Genomic DNA, 18,430 nt, shown 5'->3' with positions numbered 1-18,430 from the left:
CCATTGGCTGTGGATGGCAACTGGGGAAGGAGAGACTGTGGCCTTCAGCTGTGTGTCCACCAGGTCCCAAGCTACAAACACAGTGATACAGGTGGCTTTGCTAAAGTCACTGGGTCACAAAACAACACAAACAGATACAACCGTAAGAAAGGGATTTTAGGGAAGAGGGGGAGGGAAGAGTGGCAGCAGGGAGATAAAGGATGGCAAGGGTGAGAGCAAACATAATCACAGCCATATACAAAATTGTCCAAACATAAATGTAATTAATTAACAAAAGGTGGGGATAGAGACTGAGGGAGATGGCAACATCAACCACTAGCCTCTACATGCACACACATGAACAATCACACACTCCAAATGTTTTAAGTATCTGAAGTAAAAAATAACAATGCACAAAAAAATGAAAGGGGGCAGGTTTTATGGATTAATGTTAAGTCCTAAAACTGAGCAAAGGGGTACACAGAACATCTATTCACTACTTTCACCACTTACCCCCCTCTGTCCGTCAGTCCATCTGTCCACCAGTCCATCAGCTGGTCACTGCTGAGACCTTAGCTGCATTCTGCACGCTGGACACCCTTGTCAGCCTTCGGCTAGAGGAATCCGATTAAGAACTGAGCCCCAGCTCTCACGGCCACATAGTCCAGACTCAGTGTTCCCCTTTGCAAAGGAGCAGTTGGTGAGACTAGCTGACTGCACTGAGTCTGCGGCATTCCAGAACATGTGCTGAGGTCTTGTCTTTGTGGACATAGTCTGCTGTGTATGTGGGTGTACTGGAGAGCCTACCAAAGACGCCAATGCACAGGATCAATCCGTCCTTCTCTCGAGTCATTTGGCTGGTCAGGTTCTTAAGGCCATGATGAACTACCTCCCTGAGGACCTGGCACAGATGTACTCCAGTGTCAGTGCTCACTAGTTTTCATTCTTGCTTTCCCGGGGGCCTCCCTCAAAACATCCGTTAGGGAAGATGCACTTGTGTCCTCCAGCACTCCTGCCATCTTGGGTGTAGCTTTGCTCAGCCATGCTGCTTTTCTGATGAGCTAGAACAATAGCTCATGGGAGAAGCCCTCCAGAGTGCCAGCAGCTACGTCCCCTTCCACTTACCTCCCCAAAGGGTTCCCCAACTCTGAGGAACAATTTCCAAAACATTCTGATTTTCTAGAGCTTTCCTTGACTTTCTCTTGATATTTCTCAATTAAAGCTAAAATTTCCTTCTTCCTTTTTAGACACAATTGTTTTAAGTGATCTTCCACCAAATTCAGACCAAATGCCCAACCGGGACTTGTTCCTTTCATCTTCCCTGGAAGGTATCCTCTGGGAACTGTGGGGGCTACTAAATCCAGACTATGTGTGGCTACATTTCTTGGGGTTACCAAAATTGTGTTTCCTTTGTGGCTGAACCCAAATTACTGCCACAGCCAATGCCTGACCACTGTACAATGCCACATCCACATGCCCTGTTCACTGACACACTCACACACACACACTCACACACTCACACACACACACACTCACACACACTCACACACACACACACACACACACAGCATTTGGTGTCCACTTTCTCACTGGCATTATCCAACACAGGGTGGAGTTTTCTTGAATCCTATCATCTCTCAGGATCATGGGAGAGCCTGGCACAGATCCTGTCCTGTTGTATAAATACTTCTCTAAGCTGAAGCACACCTTTCTGGAGAGAGGAGGATCATAAGACTCAGAAGGCCCAGAAATCTGACAAAAGTCACACAATTCACAAAATCCTTCCCCAAAGTCATAAAAGTAAAAATCAGTTGCTGGAGAGAAAACTTGTTCTGGGGGAGCTATGGGGGAATCCCAGGGATGCAATTTTCATGAGTTGTCACCCATGCCTAGGGAGTAAAGGGGGTGAGGAAGGGAGGAAGAGGGATGGGGAGGAATATGCCATGACATGAGGGTAGCCCATTGAGGAAGAATTTTGTGAAGAATAGACATCATAGTGGGGCTAGGGAGATGAAACAGTAGGTAAAAGTGCTCACTGTGTAGGCTTGAAGATCTGAGTTCAAACCCCAGAAGCCACATAAAAGCTAGACATGTTAATGTGCATCCGTAATCTAGTAGAGATGTGAATGCCTTTTCACCGCCCATGCTCCTATAATTTACCCCAGTAAACTTAATCCCTGGCTCACCACACTGGACTTCAGCAGTAGCATTTTTTGGTCTACCATCCATGCCCTATCTGGAATGAACAGAAGCTTTCTGAGCCCCCTCAACCCCCAGAGAGTCACATTACACTTTCTCCCTCCTAATTTACCTCACTGCATAGCCCAGGCAAATCTAGAGCTGGAAACATTGCTGCAGTCTGTAAATATTGTTTCCTTCCTAATTGGAAACTCTTGGAGTCATTCCCTGTGTTCTCCCCATGGGAATAATGGAGCAGAGCTTTGATCATCTGAATCTTTGGTGGCCATTTCCTATCCTGTCAACCACAAGTACAATGACATTCACCAGGCATCTTCATGGATGGCATTCACCAGAGATCTTCATGGCCAGCCACTGCATGTCAAGCATTTCACCAATATGGTCCACATAAGTTCTTACAACTCCATATAAGGGGACAAGCACAGGTCACAAGCTAATATTAAGTGCCCAGAGTCTGGGACAGTGACAGTTTCTTTCAGATTCAAAGACTTGTTTTGCTGGACACATCCTGCTCACCCATGCATACTGTACTGTGCAGAGCCCTGGAGATCTGGTGACCATGGGGCCCACAGGCTTGCTCAGTTTAGGAGCTCACCATGCCTCCGGTGCATTCACGACAGTCCTGTAGGCAGCTGACAGTCTCCCAGGTGCTGTAGGCTTTCAGCCCGGCCATCAGAGCCTGTAGGGAGCGTCTGTTGATGAGCTCCCGCCCCTGGAAAATGTCTTCGTCCAGGACAAAGCTTGCATGCCTGTGAAACAAAGCAGAGATGTGAGGTGGGTGAGTGGTGTGTCAAGCCCATGTGGAAGAAGCATGCATGAGCCCCAGTTGCTACTCAAGATCCCCTTCAAAACTGTCACCCTCCACGACTGCTAAATCTGCATCCACCAGTCTCCACCACATCGGCCACCTCTTGCAAAGGGTCTCTTTCACTTCCTGCCCAAGTTTGCCTTTCTGCAGCCAATTCCTAAGCCCCACAGCTAATGCTGGCCTTTGTCTGCGCACCATGCTTATCTCACTTCCTCTCACAGGGTGCGCTCTCACAACATGCACAGGGTCACGTTCCACATTATTCTCTTCTACCTGCTATACAAAATGTTTTGCACACCTTGTGAATTTGTCATTTTTAAAGACCTCCTCTACTGAAAATTCTGCAACAGATTGTATAGTAAGTAGAATAACAGTCTCCAAAGAAGGGCATAGCCATACCTCTGGAATCTATGTCACCTCATATGGAAAAAGGGACTTGGGAGATGTGACTAAATTAGGGTCCTGGGGGAATACAGCTGGACCAATGTGAACACAAGTGTGTATATGAAAAGGGGATAGGGCAGGGCAGGGAAGGGAAGGGCAGGGCAGGGAAGGGCAGTGCAGGGCAGGGAAGGGAAAGGCAGGGCAGGGAAGGGTAGGGAAGGGATGGGAAGGGAAGGGAAGGGAAGGGAAGGGAAGGGAAGGGCAGGGAAGGGAAGGGAAGGGAAGGGCAGGGAAAGGAAGGGAAGGGCAGGGCAGGGAAGGGAAGGGCAGGGAAGGGCAGGGGAGGGAAGGGAAGGGCAGGGCAGGGAAGGGCAGGGGAGGGAAGGGAAGAGAAGGGCAGGGAAGGAAAGGGAAGGGCAGGGAAGGGAAGGGCAGGGAAGGGAAGGGAAGGGCAGGGAAGGGATGGGAAGGGAAGAGAAGGGCAGGGAAGGGAAGGGCAGGGCAGGGATGGGAAGGGCAGGGAAGGGAAGGGCAGGGATGGGCAGGGAAGGGAGGGGAAGGGAAGGGAAGGGATGGGAAGGGAAGGGAAGGGAAGGGAAGGGCAGGGCAGGGAAGGGAAGGGAAGGGCAGGGAAAGGAAGGGAAGGGCAGGGCAGGGAAGGGAAGGGCAGGGAAGGGCAGGGGAGGGAAGGGAAGGGCAGGGCAGGGAAGGGCAGGGGAGGGAAGGGAAGAGAAGGGCAGGGAAGGAAAGGGAAGGGCAGGGAAGGGAAGGGCAGGGAAGGGAAGGGAAGGGCAGGGAAGGGATGGGAAGGGAAGAGAAGGGCAGGGAAGGGAAGGGCAGGGCAGGGATGGGAAGGGCAGGGAAGGGAAGGGCAGGGATGGGCAGGGAAGGGAGGGGAAGGGAAGGGAAGGGAAGGGAAGGGCAGGACAGGGAACTATAAGATTACAACACTGTGCTGTGTTGTGTCACCAAGTCTGTGGATTGCAGTTGTGCCTTCCACAGTTTGACCTAAGTGTGTCCAACTAGGATCTGAAAATATTCAATGGAAGATTCCAAAAATAAATAGGTTGCAAGTTTTAAGCTATACGCCAGTCTGCGCAGCATGTTAAAACCTCACAGCATCTCATTGTGCCTTTCCTGGAACACAAATGATCTCTCACATGTCCACATCATATCCATTCTAGCCACTCACTAGACTCGTAGGAGTCTTAGCTCTGACTGACTGTGGTTCTGTCGAGGCCTGTGCCCGAGCAGCCTTTACCTGGATGCCCGACACTGCCGGTACCTGTATCATTCACCTCCCTTTGCTCACCTCACAGGCACTGCAGTAACTCACATTACAAAAACGGTGGATAAAGTACAATCAGAAGTTTGGAAAGAGAGGTCGACCACACCCACAGAACATCTTTACAATATATAGTCACAATTGTCCAATCTTGTTAGGATTGTGCCAAATGTCTTACATTGCCTAATTTTATAGATTATATAGATTTATTATAGGTATGTATGAAGAAACAGTATACGTTGGGTTTGATATCATCCACGGCTCTAGGCATCCATTGGGTATTGTAATGGATTCCCAGAGATGGGAACTGCTAGACTTACAGAAGTAGATGGAAGCTAACACAAATTATGATTAGCTCCTTCTTCAAAATGTTTTCGCCATGTTCCTTTATTTTTTTAGCTGTCTATGGGTCTGACTTCTATACGATGTCTCTTCTATGTGTCCTCTCACCCCCACAATTCTTCTGCCCTTTCTGTATTTCAAAATGCCATTTCTGAAGAGGGCCAGGCTCTCTCTCTCTCTCTCTCTCTCTCTCTCTCTCTCTCTCTCTCTCTCTCTCTCTCTCTCTCTCTGTCTGTCTGTCTCTGTCTCTGTCTCTGCCTCTCTCTCTCTCCTTTGAATCCTTCACTGGGGTCCCATCTTCAGCCTCTTTTAACAAGTTATCATGTAACTAATGTTTGCTTTAAAGGTTTTCCTGAATTCTTTCTATATTCAGTCAAACTCAAGGACACAGAAAAAGCCCTAGGCATGGGCATTAAAGTCAAGGGTGGCCAACACCAAGTGTGGAACCTCTTTTCAGGATCTAAGACTTACTGGAAATTTACAGACTGGTACACTGAAGTATGGTCCCATGGCCTCCTGTGATGTTGTCATATCCACTTTGGAATATTAACTGGTGTTGTAGTTATTTAGGTCTTGCTTAGGCAGCCATTTTGGAACTCTAAACAAAATGAATTTAAAACTCTTACCTTGAAATTATTTGCTGTTTATGTTAATATTCAGGCATCTCTACTGGCCTGTTCTTGGGGATCTAACAGGATACACCCTCAGCTGCAGCCACTAAGAGTACCATATATTCACTATGTTCCCTTTTAAAAGGGCCCTGCCCATGTCCCATCCCCCCTCCCTCTCGCTCTCCCCCTCTTTCCTCTCTCCTCTCTCCTGCTGCTCCTGTCTCCGGAGGCCAGTGTTGCCCCCCTCCCTTCTCCTTTTTATGATCCCTTTCTCTAATAATAATAATAATAAAACCCTCTGCTTGAGCCATGTCTCCTGGTATCTTCTCTCAGGTGCTGCTTTTTTTTTTCCAAGACAGGGTTTCTCTATATTGTTTTGGAGCCTGTCCTGGAACTCGCTCTGTAGACCAGGCTAGCCTCAAACTCACAGAGATCCGCCTGCCTCTGCCTCCTAAGTGCTGGGATTAAAGCATGAGCCACCAATGCCCGGCCTGCTTTTCTTAAACCCCAACAGTTTATTCCTACATTCTTCATTCCTCCCCTCCCTCTATTCGCATCTTATTCAGTTCCATCCATCATATCCCACCATTAACTTTTTTTTGAGACAGGGTTTCTCTTTGTAACAGCCCTGGCTGTCCTGGAATTAGCTCTATAGACCAGATTGGCCTTGGACTCACAGAGCTCCATCTGCCTCTGCTTCCCAAGTGCTGGGATTAAAGGTGTGTGCCACTGCCCAGCTCCCACCATTAACTTTTAAAAGGGAAATATTTATATACTCTGAAGAGAAAACAGAGATACACAGTTAACTTTTAAACTATGTTCTGGTTTGCTGAGATAAACACCATGACCAAAAAAAGTAACTTAGGGATAAAGGGCTTATTGGGCTCACACTTCCAGATAACAGTCCTTCACCAAGTGAGTCAGAGCAGGAACTCAGAGCAGGAATCCAGAGCGGAAACCCATGGAGGAAGCTGTACACTGGCTCTCTCCTGCTCGTGTCAGCCAGTGTTCTTATACGCAGGACTACCTGCCAAGGATGACACCACCCACAGAGGGCTGGCCTTCCACATCCGTCACCACAGTGCCCCCAGAAGACACCCTCATCTGGGCAATTAACCAGCACACACCACACCATTTTCGGTGATTGTTCTAGGGCTTACAATATGTATTTTGGCTATCTACTTCCTTCATGTAGTGTTGCGTCACTGTGTAGGTGATGCAGGAATGGTTTCCCACACAATGTGCTTCCATTTCATTTTCCCATCCATTGTGTTATCAATGTTTATAAATGAAGGAGGAGGGATAGAAATGTACCATATACAGAGAGGAACAACTACACATGCTATACGCTTCATTACTAGTTTCATCCTAAGGTTTTCCCTTATGAACATTATTGAAGAATAACTTAGTATTCATTCACAGCATACAGATTTGATGGCTATACATTCTCATGAGACTATCAGTCCACAAAACATTTTCAATAGCACCCCAAAATTACCCCTCATGCTTTTACAGCCTACCCTTCCCTCCAGTCGCACCCCAGCAGGTCACCATGGACATGCTCTTTGCCGCTCAGAATAGACTTACTTACAGTAGGACTGTACAGTATGTGCTGTGCCTTCCTTGTCTCAACTATTGTGTTTGGTTGAGATTCATCCTTGTTACAGCACTTATTAGTCACTGTTATTTTCTCCTGCCAATAAGTATTCCATTTTATGGAGTGTATATACTATACTTCAGTTGTATATTTGCTTGTTTATTGAACATTTCATTTACTTCCTGTTTGGAACTATTACAGATAAAATTTCTATGAAAATGTTCATCTTGAAGGAGGCACATGACTTCTTTTCTCTTAAGTAAATATGTAGCAATGAAATGGCTGGTAGTGTTGGGGGCAGAGACAAGCAGATCCCGGGGATTGCTGCCCAGCCTGCCCAGCCCAAACAGTGAGCTTCCCATTCAGTGGGAGACTTTGTTTCAAGTAAATAAAGTAGACAGAGATGGAAGAAGTCACCCAATGTGTTCCTCTGGCCTCTGCATTTAAACATACACACACCCCAAACCTCTGCTCTGTTAAGTTATCTTGAGATGCTGAGTCAGTACACGTGAAATCTTAAAGGCTTGCTATACTATACACACTTGAATATGTACTAGTAGTTACCTGAAATTTATCCTCCCAGGTGTTGTGTGGAAAAAGTCTCTAAAGAATGACTGAATCTAGCTGAAAGACAGATATATGAGCATCTCTACCTCCTTCCCTCTACCCTGGTCTGGTACCCAGTCCAGAATGCTTGAGATGCCCATTGGCCAGGAGTATAAAAAGAGGCAGACCAAACAATCCTCTGAGCTGGGCACTGTGAATAGCATTTTTTTTTTGTTTTTTACGAGACAGAGTCTCTCTGTATTGTTTTGGAGACTGTTGGTCCAGCTCGGCCTCGAACTCACAGAGATCCGCCTGCCTCTGCCTCCCGAGTGCTGGGATTAAAGGCGTGTGCCACCACCGCCCGGCGTGAATGGCATTTTTAAAAGGTGTTAGTTATTTTCTCAGCTAGGAGATTTCTTTCTATAGCAAAGCTCTCTAGATGGTTCCAAAGGGAGGTGTTACTTACCAGCTTCCCTGGGAAGTAACTTTTGAACTTCACAACATGAAATCCAGGTCCACACACTATCAGGACAGTTTAAATGCAAAACTCTAAGCAACTCCTTGGTCAAATGCGATGCCGCCGAACAAGGTAATTTCATCTCCTTAGTTTAATTAACCTATGCAGAGCCAGGCATCCTGAGATAGGAAGATGCCAAATTACAGACCTTCAACTTCAACCAAGAATGATGGTGGAATGATGGAGTGGACTAGGCCATCCCTTATTCCAGGAAGTGGCTTGGAAGCGCCTTGTCTAAGAAGACTGTCCTAGTGAGGGAAGACAAGAGTGTGAGCGACAGGTGCTACAGGTGCATCAAGTACACCTCTAGGAGGAACCCAATGGGAAGAGTGCGAGCTCAGGACCTGAGCTTGGACTCCAGAGGTAGAGGCCAACAGAGGAGAGACATGGACAGATGGACAAGGCCCTGCAAGGCCACACAAAGGAGCTGGAGCTTCCCCAGAGTAGAAGATAATTGAGGGTCCCAATGGGAACTCGGCTATGTTTCAGGCAAGAGATGGTGAATCTGAAGAGGTCTAGGTTGGAGATGAATGGAAAGAGAGGGGAACCAAGAGGGACAGGTGGGATGACAGGTGAAGGAAGTCAAACTGTCAGGAGGTGAGATTGGCGGGATGGGGGATCGAAGGCTTACAGACTATGTACCACATCTTCCCTATCTATTCTCCAGCAGATTTACAATAAGGTTGACTCCACAACCATGACTAATGCTGGCACAAACTTGGATACTCAGATGAATAAAAGAGGAGTGCTTGAGGAATCTTGCGGGTAATGGCCACAACAACCAACATCATTGAGCATCCACTACTTTGCTCTGAGCACATCCAGATCTTCACACATTTGATCTTTACAAAAAGCCCTAGTCAGGTTTAATACTACTATTTTGAATGTGGAGAAATTGAAGCAGAATTCCAAGTCACACAAGTAGCAAATGGTGGGATCAAGTTATATAACCCAAGGGAAGTTCATCCCATCTCACCTCTGCTGTTGCCTTTCTGCTGATGGCTTGTGATTCCATCACAAGACACAGGGGACAGGCAGGGTCAGCTGACTCTGGCTGCAGAGCTGTTTTTCCTGCTCACTGACTCCTGGCTTGTGTACCTAAACCTCTGGCCCACGCCCCTGTTTGAGTAGAACCCAAAGTCCTGAGTATTTCACCAGCTGAGCCTCAGGTTACCCAGCGCCTGAGACCTGAAGCCAGCTAGCAGCAGCATGCATCCATAAAAGTTGGGAGACAAGTCTCATGGCCAGGTTTGATAACCTGTATGGAGAAGTAAAACAAAAAGAGGAGGAGGGGAGAGGTCAGCACAAATTTTGGCCATGCTGCAACAAACTGGACTGGTTGCTTCCTTAGAAGCTGAAGGGAGGGGAAGCCTCTGAGGTTGAACTCTGACCTCCTCATGCACACAGCAAACAGGCAATAGTGAATAATTTAGAGGGCCATGGAGCAATTGGATTGGTGATTTGTTCAACAACACAGCACTGCACATGTCACACAATAACGGCTGTGTGATCTGGTATTAATTAGCGTCAATCACTTGTCATTTCTCACCTTGAAACCCAAAGCTGGAACAGTGGCCTCTCTCAACTGGAGCAAACCAAACCAAGCTACAGGAATAGAAAATTGGAATATGTGTTGTCTCAGCTATGGGGAAGTAGGGTACAACTTCAAGGGACCCAGAAAGCTTCCCAGGGTGATGAAAATGTTTGCTACACAGCTGTTCATATTTGCCCAAACTCACTCAATGGTACACTACAACTTGTGTGTTTTACTCTATCTAAACTGAACCTCAGAAATAGAGTTGAGCAGGAAGTTTAGTGGAATCTCAGCAGCCTAAGGTTAATCTTATGTTAGCTTTTGTCAACTTGGCACAAATACAGTCAGCTAGGAAAAGGGATTACCCTCATCCAATTGGCCTGTAAGCAAGTCTGTGGCCATTTTTTTGATTGATGGTGGATGTGGGAAGGCCCAGCCCACTGTGGGCGATGCCACTCCTAGGCAGGTGGTCCAGAGCTGTATGAGAAAGCAGGCTGAGCACTCAGGGGAAGCAAGCCAGTAAGCAGCTCTCCTCTATGATTCTTCCCAGGCGTCCCTCAATATAGAAGTGTGAGGCAAATGAACTCTTCCCTCCCCAGTTTGCTTTTGCTTAGTGTTTTATCACAGCATCAGAGTAGCACACGAGGACACCCTGGTACTAGAAAAAAATTCAGAACATTTTAAGTAACAGGTGTTGGGTGTGAGTGATTTCTATTTTTTCTCAGGTAGCTTGTTTTTCCTTCCACAGTATTCAATCTTGGTACTCCCTGGAATCCTGGACTCCCACTTCCTGCCTTATGTTTATCAGAAGACCTCCGAGGCAGGCCCAAGGACTGTGGCACCCCACAGGTCAGCAGCACATCAGACATAGCAGGGTTTCTCTGACAACCATCATCTTACAAATCCCAGCACACACTTCCTCATCAGTGTGTACATTTTCCAACAAGTGTGGGGCTGTAAGTTATCCAGAAACCCACTGCAGCAACCCCACTGAGAAGCAGAATTAGCATGTTAGAGAAAAAAGAACACAAGAGAAGGAAGGGTTTAAAGTTTGATGTTCTCTTCCCAGTCCACATCCTCCTGGGTCTTGTGATCTTAGGCAAACCTCAGTTTCTCATCTTTAGGATGTAGGGGTGACAATAACACAAAACACACAACCCAGGCCCTGCCCAAGTCCTGGGAGACAGAGCATCTGAAGGCACCCATTTGTCAAGCTGATGGTAAGGGCTGCAGAGGCTCAGCAGTTGAGAGCACTTGTTGCTCTTTCAGAGGACCCGGGTTTGGTTCCAGTACCCATAGGATAGTCCAGCACATCTGTAACACCAGTCCTGGTATCGGATGCCCTCCTTTGCCCCTCATCAGGTGCCAGGCATGCATGTTGTACACATACATACATGCAGGTAAAACTCATACACATAAAATAAATGAATCTAAAATAAAAGTTTAAAAGCCTGTGAAGGTGACTGTGCACGTGCAGTTACAGTACCATTTCCACTGTTTCATTCAGTTCCCTGACTCTTCCCCCAACACACACTCAGCACACACAGCACACACTTGGCACACACTCAGCACACAGCACACACTCGGCACACCCACACCTTTATTTAGTTTTCAAAGCTTTATTGTCCATTTAAAAACTTTATCAGAAGTTAGAGGTATTTAAACTGTTCAAATCTGTTGCTTTTTTTAAATCATTTTTTATTTTCTCTTATGTGACTGTTTTGCCTGCATTCATGTCTATGCACCATGCAAGTGTCTTGTGACCACCGAGGCCAGAAGAGGGCATTAGATCCCCTGAGACTGGTATTACAGATGGTTATGAGCCACCATGTGAGTGCTGGGAATCAAACCGGGCTCCTCTGGAAAATCAGCCACACTCTTAACTGCTGGGCCATCTCTACAGTTTCAATATCTGTAGACAAGCGTCAATTGAAATCTTCTTGAATTCTTGGCAGGTTCCACTCTTCTGGACACTCAGTCACGTTTGGGGTTTCACCTTGAACCTGGGCATCACATTTTCCCCACAGGCCCTTTCCTGCTCATGGTTAGAAAATAAGCCTTGTGCTCTACCTACAAAATGGCTTCCCCAGGATGAAGCATCCGCAGAGGCTTCTCACCTGCTGGTGAAGGTCAGGGCCAGGGTGGTGGCCAGGTGAGACATCAGCCTGAGTGTCTGCATTTGGTGCTCGATGATCTTCACCTCTTCTTTGCCCTTGGGCCCAAACTGCCTTCGGCTAGAGAAAACAAACAAACACAATATTTACCAAAAGGCAGTAAGTAGGTGACTTCATTTTCACAGCTGCAAGTGGCTGCCAGACAGTGATGTTTCAAATGCTTTAGGATACATAAACCAAAGTCTCCTAAAATGTGGTTAAGAAAGGCCAGGCTTCTGAGGAAAGCCCAAAGAAAGCTTTTTAGCTTTCCTAGAAATGAATCTTCCCACCACGGGATCCTTGTAAGGCAATAGATCTATCTACTACATGGAGCAATTTGTACTCCTTAACATTTACATGACATCTTAGAGCTTCAAGTGCCCCATGATCATTAATTATTCCGCTTTACTAGGCTTGTGACATAATTAATAGGATGGGAGCCGAAGCTTACAACATATTTCAAATGGACATTCTCAACAAGGAGGGTGGCGGCGGCTTCCATGATCCTGTCGGATGCACAGGCTGATCATTACGCTCAGTCCTCCTAAGCCCCCTGCAGTTCTGCATGGAATAGTACTTCATACATCCTGAAGCCCCTGTGTCTTGTTAGAGTGGCTACAGGGCACTTGGGGGCAGAGACATCTCATGTCTTTCCTCAATGCAATTCCTGGGACTGTCCCTGCAGCGATGCCCATGGGCAAACCCTGGTGCAGCCCTATACTCTGTGACGCAGGGTCAGTGACATTCTATTTTTAAATAGCCATGAGCTTAGTTTTAATTTTTTTAAAAGCAACATTTTACATAAACACTGTCATGTACACACACACACACACACACACACACACACACACACACACACACGTACATTCATCATCAAACACCCAAAGCAAGTCTGTGTTGTGGACACAACTGAGCCAAGAATACCCACACACGTAAGGGCAAATTTGTTTCCACCTGCATGTGGGTCACAACACCTTTGGGGGGGCCTCATAGCAGATATCCTCCATGTCACATATTTACATTATGATTCATAACAGTAGCAAAATCACAGCTATGAAGCAACAACAAAAGTAATTTTATGGTTGGCATCACCACAACATAAGGAACTGTACAAAAGGGTCGCAGCACTAGGAAGGTTGAGAACCATTGGCATAAGGCATCTAGAAGTCACAACCTGGCTGTGCCACACAGGTGGGCGGGGAGGAGGCAAACAAAGCCAAGCCTACACAGGGGCAGAGAGGGCAGACATCCCTGGGCAGAGTTTGACCTCTCCAGATGGTTGTCCCGGAAACAGTCTCATCCCCCGCCCTTAGTCCATGCTCTTTCTTCAGCATCGTCTCCACCCAACCACAGCAGGGCGTGGTCTCAAATGAGAGGTTGAGCAGCATGCAGGACAACCTTTCTGCTTCAACTGGATCATGATGAGACCAAAAACGGAAAGGAAAAGAAATTGCATTTTCAATAATGGTGTCATCGTAATGCTAGGTTATTGCTATGGACTGAATTGTGTCCCCACAAAATTCATATGTTGAAGCCCTAATTCCCAAGTGACTGTGTGGAGATAGGGCTTTTAGGAAGTAATTAAGGTTAAATGAAATCATAAGGGTGTGGTGCTAATCTGATTTACCCAGCAAACCCTCCTTCAACTCCTTGTGTTGAAGGAGGGTCAGGTGAGGACACGCAAGAAGGCAGATCAGGAAGGCAAACCACACACACTGAATCTGCCAGTTCTTGGACCTTGGCATTCCCACTTCCAGAACCACAAGACATAAATATCTGTTGTTTAAGTCTATTGTGTTTTTGTCATAGCGGCAGAAATGGTTTCATGCAGTTACTTAAAATGTCCTATTTGTCCCCACCCTCTTGAGTTTTACTTTTAAGTTTTATAATTATACTGTAGCTTTATTTATAATTATTCAAGCCAAAATCTAATCTACACTAGACATGGCCATATACAACATACTCCTCTGAGAGGCAGCTCTGTCTGACCTGTGCCACAAGCAGATTAGGTTATGGACATCTACAATGTCCAAGGTCAAGTCCCAAACATGAAGTTCACAGCCCAGATCACAGAGAAGACCTAGACAGAGTGACCCAACCTTCCATCCCTGTCAATCACCAGTATTTCATCATGGATTTCCAAAATATCATTCAGAGTAGTTTAGCCACACAGAGGTGGCAAAGGAAATAATCAATAACAACATCTGTTAGATCTTGATTTGTTGAAAAGTAATGATATCTACACAATTTTAAACAGCATTCTACCAAAGTTTCTGTTTCTTCATGCAAGTCTTTGTTTTGACACAGCACAGAGCAGATGCATGATAATGAATGAATAGATTTATCAATGAAGAAACACAGGCAAATATGGCAGAGTAGTCTGATCAAGACCTCAGGGAAGGTTTTTGGATGCTAGATCAGTGTGGTGGTTAGCAGTGGTTGTCAACTTGACAGGTCTAGGAGACCAGCCTCTGGGCAAGCCTGTGAGGGATTCTCTGATGAGGTTTACTGAGGTGGGGAGTCCCACCCTGCATGTGGGCACCATTCCAAGGGCTGGGGTCCTTTATCACTTCCTTCTTCCATACTACAAAAACAATGTGACCAGCTTCCTCACACTCCTGCTGCCACGCCTTCCTCACCATGATGGACTGCTGCTTAAACTGTAACCTAAGATAAATCCTTTCTTCCTTCAGTTGCTTCCCCCCACCACTCCAGGGTGTTTTATCACAGCAACAGAAAACAAAAAACAGTTCCCCAGTATAGGCAAAATTTGTGATGGTCCCATTTCCTCTTTGACCCTCATAGTTCAATTATGGCAATAGGTGCAGGCCAGAGAGACCACCAGGAGTCCGTCCACACAGCATTATCTCAGAGTGTATCTCATCATATGAACGGGATTCTAGGTAGTTTCATAAACTTGAGAGATTTCACTAGAGTATGTGCATTTCCAACCTTCCTTGCAAAATAGGATGATCCAGCAGCTGTGGAGTCTACTCTTATGATGAGTTATGCTGGGCCTTAGGGCCACCAAACTGTTTGCTCCAGGCATAGTAATCTCTGCTCTCTAAGCCACCAGAACTCCATCCACTCACCAAGTTTAGCTGATGGCTCAGAAGGCACTGGTTTTCTAGCCCCATTGTCTTAGTCAAAGTTCTATAGCTGTGAAGAGATACCATGACCATGGCAACTCTTATAAAAGAAAGCATTTAATTAGGGCTGTCTGTCTAACATTCAGAGGTTTAGTCCATCATGATGATAATAGGAAACACAGCCACATAAGGCACACATGGTGCTGAAGGCAGCCGAGAATTTCTACATCTCAGCAGGCAGCAGAAAGAGAGTAAGCCACTGGGTCTGGCTTGAGCTTCTGGAACCTCTAAGTCTGCCTCTAGTGACACACTTCCTCCAACAAGGCCACACCTACTCCAACAAAGCCACATATCCTAACCCTTTCAAATAGAGCCACTCCCCAGGAACCTACAGGAGCCATTTTCATTCAAACAACCACACTCATCATGGTGGGGTTCTTTTCTTCAGCAATAATAACCACCTCCTAACCTGTTGATTAGTTCTGAGACATCATAGCCCCACACAGGCATTCTACAGGCATTTAAAATACAGCAGCCAAATGGTTGGGAATCCAATCCAAATGCCTCTGCCTGGCATCTAGGAGCCCACTTGGGCTTTGCTTGAACCCTTCCCATCTGAGGCCTCTGTCCATGCAGGGTTCACTGCCTCCACCAGCCTCAAGCCCAACTGTTATATACATAGCTGGCTTCACTTATAGCTCAGCCACACATTCTCTCCTGACATGGAGACTTGTCTGATATTTCTCCCTCTCTCTAATCCGTTCCTTCAAAAACCCAAACCGAACCAAACCAATCAAAACAAAGTGGTTTCTCCTTAGAATGCCATAAGTATTGTCTCTGTGGTGCCCCCATTACCAGCGCCTCTCTCTTTCAGTCTCTATTGATGGCTGCTGATGCTTCTCCACCCAGAGCCTTGCTTCCTGGTCCTGGAGTGTGAGCCCCATCTCTCAGGGTGAGCTCATTCCTAAAGATAGCAAATGATGACCCTATGAATGCATCATCCAAATGTAAGCTAACAAATCCAGAAGCCTCAATACCTCCTTCATAAGGCTATCACAATGTAGGCCACTGGTGTCCAGCACAAGCCATCCTAGGTGACACCCAGGGCAGGGTGTCAGACAACTGAGGAGAACCCCAAGCTATCAGAGCCCTAGTATCCAACAAGTCAATCCTAGTCTGCTTATCTGCTTAGTCTACGTAGCCTGCATGGCCCATCCTTTCCTTTGGCATCCTCCACCTCCTCAACGAAACTAGTGTTTCCCTGTGTGGCCCTGGTGGGTAGATTCCCCTAAAGATGGTGATTTCCTGACCAGCCGGCTTCCACACATCTGAAAGCCAGAATAACCTGCATGTTCACAGTCTCTGCCATCAGCCTCATAGCTCACACCTGCTCATTTTTATGTGCCCCAGCCTGGCCTAGAACAAGAACTCTCAGGAAAGAAAGAGAAAGAGTGGGGGAGGGAGGGAGGAGGGAGGAAGGAGAGAGAGAAAGAAGGAAAGAAAGAGCGAATGAATGGAGGGTACACTGGATACCCCACTATCGCAGAAGCTGTACTCAGCTTCCCATCTGTCACCCCACTTTTTCCTGAAATGTTTGCTTATCCGCAGTTGTTATGAACAAAGAAGTAACTCTGACAGTGGAGCATTGAGAGTAGCAGGAGACAGGGCAGGAATTACTGAGAAAGAGAAAGCAGAACAGAGGAAGCAAGTCCCTGTAATGCCAACAGCCCTACCCTGGCTTTCTTATAGGAGAACAGAAAGAGATCAGTGAATGGGCATACGCCCACTCCTTCCCTCTGGCCTCAGGTGCCGACAGTCTCCAAAGCATTGAACAGGAGTGTCTATTGGCTCCTTACCTATCTGATGTTCTATCTGGCTTTAGAGGTGGGAATGTAACACCAAAGATTAGAGTCTTCTGCTCAGAGATGCCAATAGAGCTCAGCCCTAGGACTGCCACTCTTAGCCCCAAACTGGTTGCCTGGCTGCAAGAGAAGCATCAGGGAGAAGGAATATCAAGACTCTGGGCCATAGACCGGCCATTCTGAAGTCACCCTTTTGTTAATGCTCTTAGAACCTAGTTGGGCACACTGAGGGCTCCTCTGGTTGCCAGTATCCTGGCATGCTGCCCTGAACACAGCTCACTGGGCTATAATCTCTGCAGCTGGCCAGCAATTACAGCCTGCCAGACATTTTTATTGTTCCAAAATATGATCTATATGGACACAATATTCTTCCTGTCTTTTCCTCCACTGGGTTACTATTTTTTGTTAAAAACACACAAAAAGGATATATTTTCCTCTGTAAACACAATTTTTACTTCAGCACTCCTCCCCCAAGGAAAAGAACCCAAATCACTTAGCTTTCTCATGATCTTTATAATACTAAGATCGGTGTATGTATACACAATGATATCCAAGTAAAAATCAATCCAGGGCTCAGAGAGTGTTGCGAGTGATGCCTTTTAAAATTACAGATCTGAAAAGCTATTTCTGGACTCTAGCAACAACTAAGGAATAGAGGAAACATTTATTTTGGGTTGTTGTATTTCATCCCCATTCAATTTTGAACACGGCTGCATAAAGCAGCATTCGTGGAAAGTGACACGGCTATTAATCACCAAGGCAGCTACTGCAGGCGCAGCCTCTGGGGGACCGTGCTGCCTGCCTTCTCTGCTCTCCCTCTGGTCTCTTCTCCCAAAGGAGGCCAGTGACCTACTAAAAAGATAATTGCTTTCCATGTTTCCTGCTCCGAAGCATCATTGCATCAGTCTGCTGTGGATGACATCCAGTCACCCTGGAAGGAGAAAAGCTCTGTGGCTGCCCTTGACCCTGAGACATCTTGGGGTACAAGCTCAGGGTGCAAGCTAGTTCACAGGCATCTCCTCAGCCAAAAGGAAGAAGAGAAAACCTCTCCTCCTTCGGTGTCAAGGTGCTGACCTCTGCAGACAGAAGCCGGGCCCCAGACACATATCCATGGCCACTGGGATTTATTACTAATTCAATTTCAGGCTACAGTCAAGGGAACCGGTTAGTGCCCTCAGTGGACACCTTCATCCCATCCCCATAGCACTTCACAGAGATATCTCAACCTCTCACAGAGTCCTCAGCCAAACCTTTTCTGTTTCTCCTCTTTTGGGGGGACACTCCTACATGTAGGACTTAGAGTGCAACTATGTGTACAAATCAGTGTGTGTATGTGTGTGTGTGTACAAATTTGTGCACAGTGTGTGCATGTGTGCAGTACATACATATGTATGGGCATGCTTGTCTATGTGTATGCATGTGGAGGCTAGAGGTTGACATCAGGTCTCTGTCCTCTATTGTTTTCTGCCTATGCTTTGAGCAGAGTCTCTCACATTTACATTTTGAGTGGGGTCTCTTACTTAA

General features: G+C 46.6%; 1 protein-coding gene across 3 annotated transcripts in view; it reads right to left on the bottom strand.

Annotated features, from left to right (window-relative positions):
* Nucleotides 1–18,430, bottom strand: part of Acoxl (acyl-CoA oxidase like) — a 317,884-nt gene that overhangs the window by 150,156 nt on the left and 149,298 nt on the right. For all 3 annotated transcript variants that reach the window (XM_040746264.1, XM_040746263.1, XM_040746265.1), the window contains exons 11-12: nucleotides 11,920–12,036; nucleotides 2,774–2,927 (exon numbers count right to left, since the gene is read on the bottom strand). In XM_040746264.1, coding sequence (XP_040602198.1) covers nucleotides 2,774–2,927; nucleotides 11,920–12,036 — 271 coding nt within the window. The remainder of the gene's footprint in view (nucleotides 1–2,773; nucleotides 2,928–11,919; nucleotides 12,037–18,430) is intronic.

The sequence above is a fragment of the Mesocricetus auratus genome, unplaced genomic scaffold, assembly GCF_017639785.1.
Source record: "Mesocricetus auratus isolate SY011 unplaced genomic scaffold, BCM_Maur_2.0 Super-Scaffold_100004, whole genome shotgun sequence".
In the NCBI taxonomy this organism is placed as follows: domain Eukaryota; kingdom Metazoa; phylum Chordata; class Mammalia; order Rodentia; family Cricetidae; genus Mesocricetus; species Mesocricetus auratus.
The sequence above is the reverse complement of the archived record's forward strand: the minus strand, read 5'-3'. Positions and strand labels throughout refer to the sequence as shown.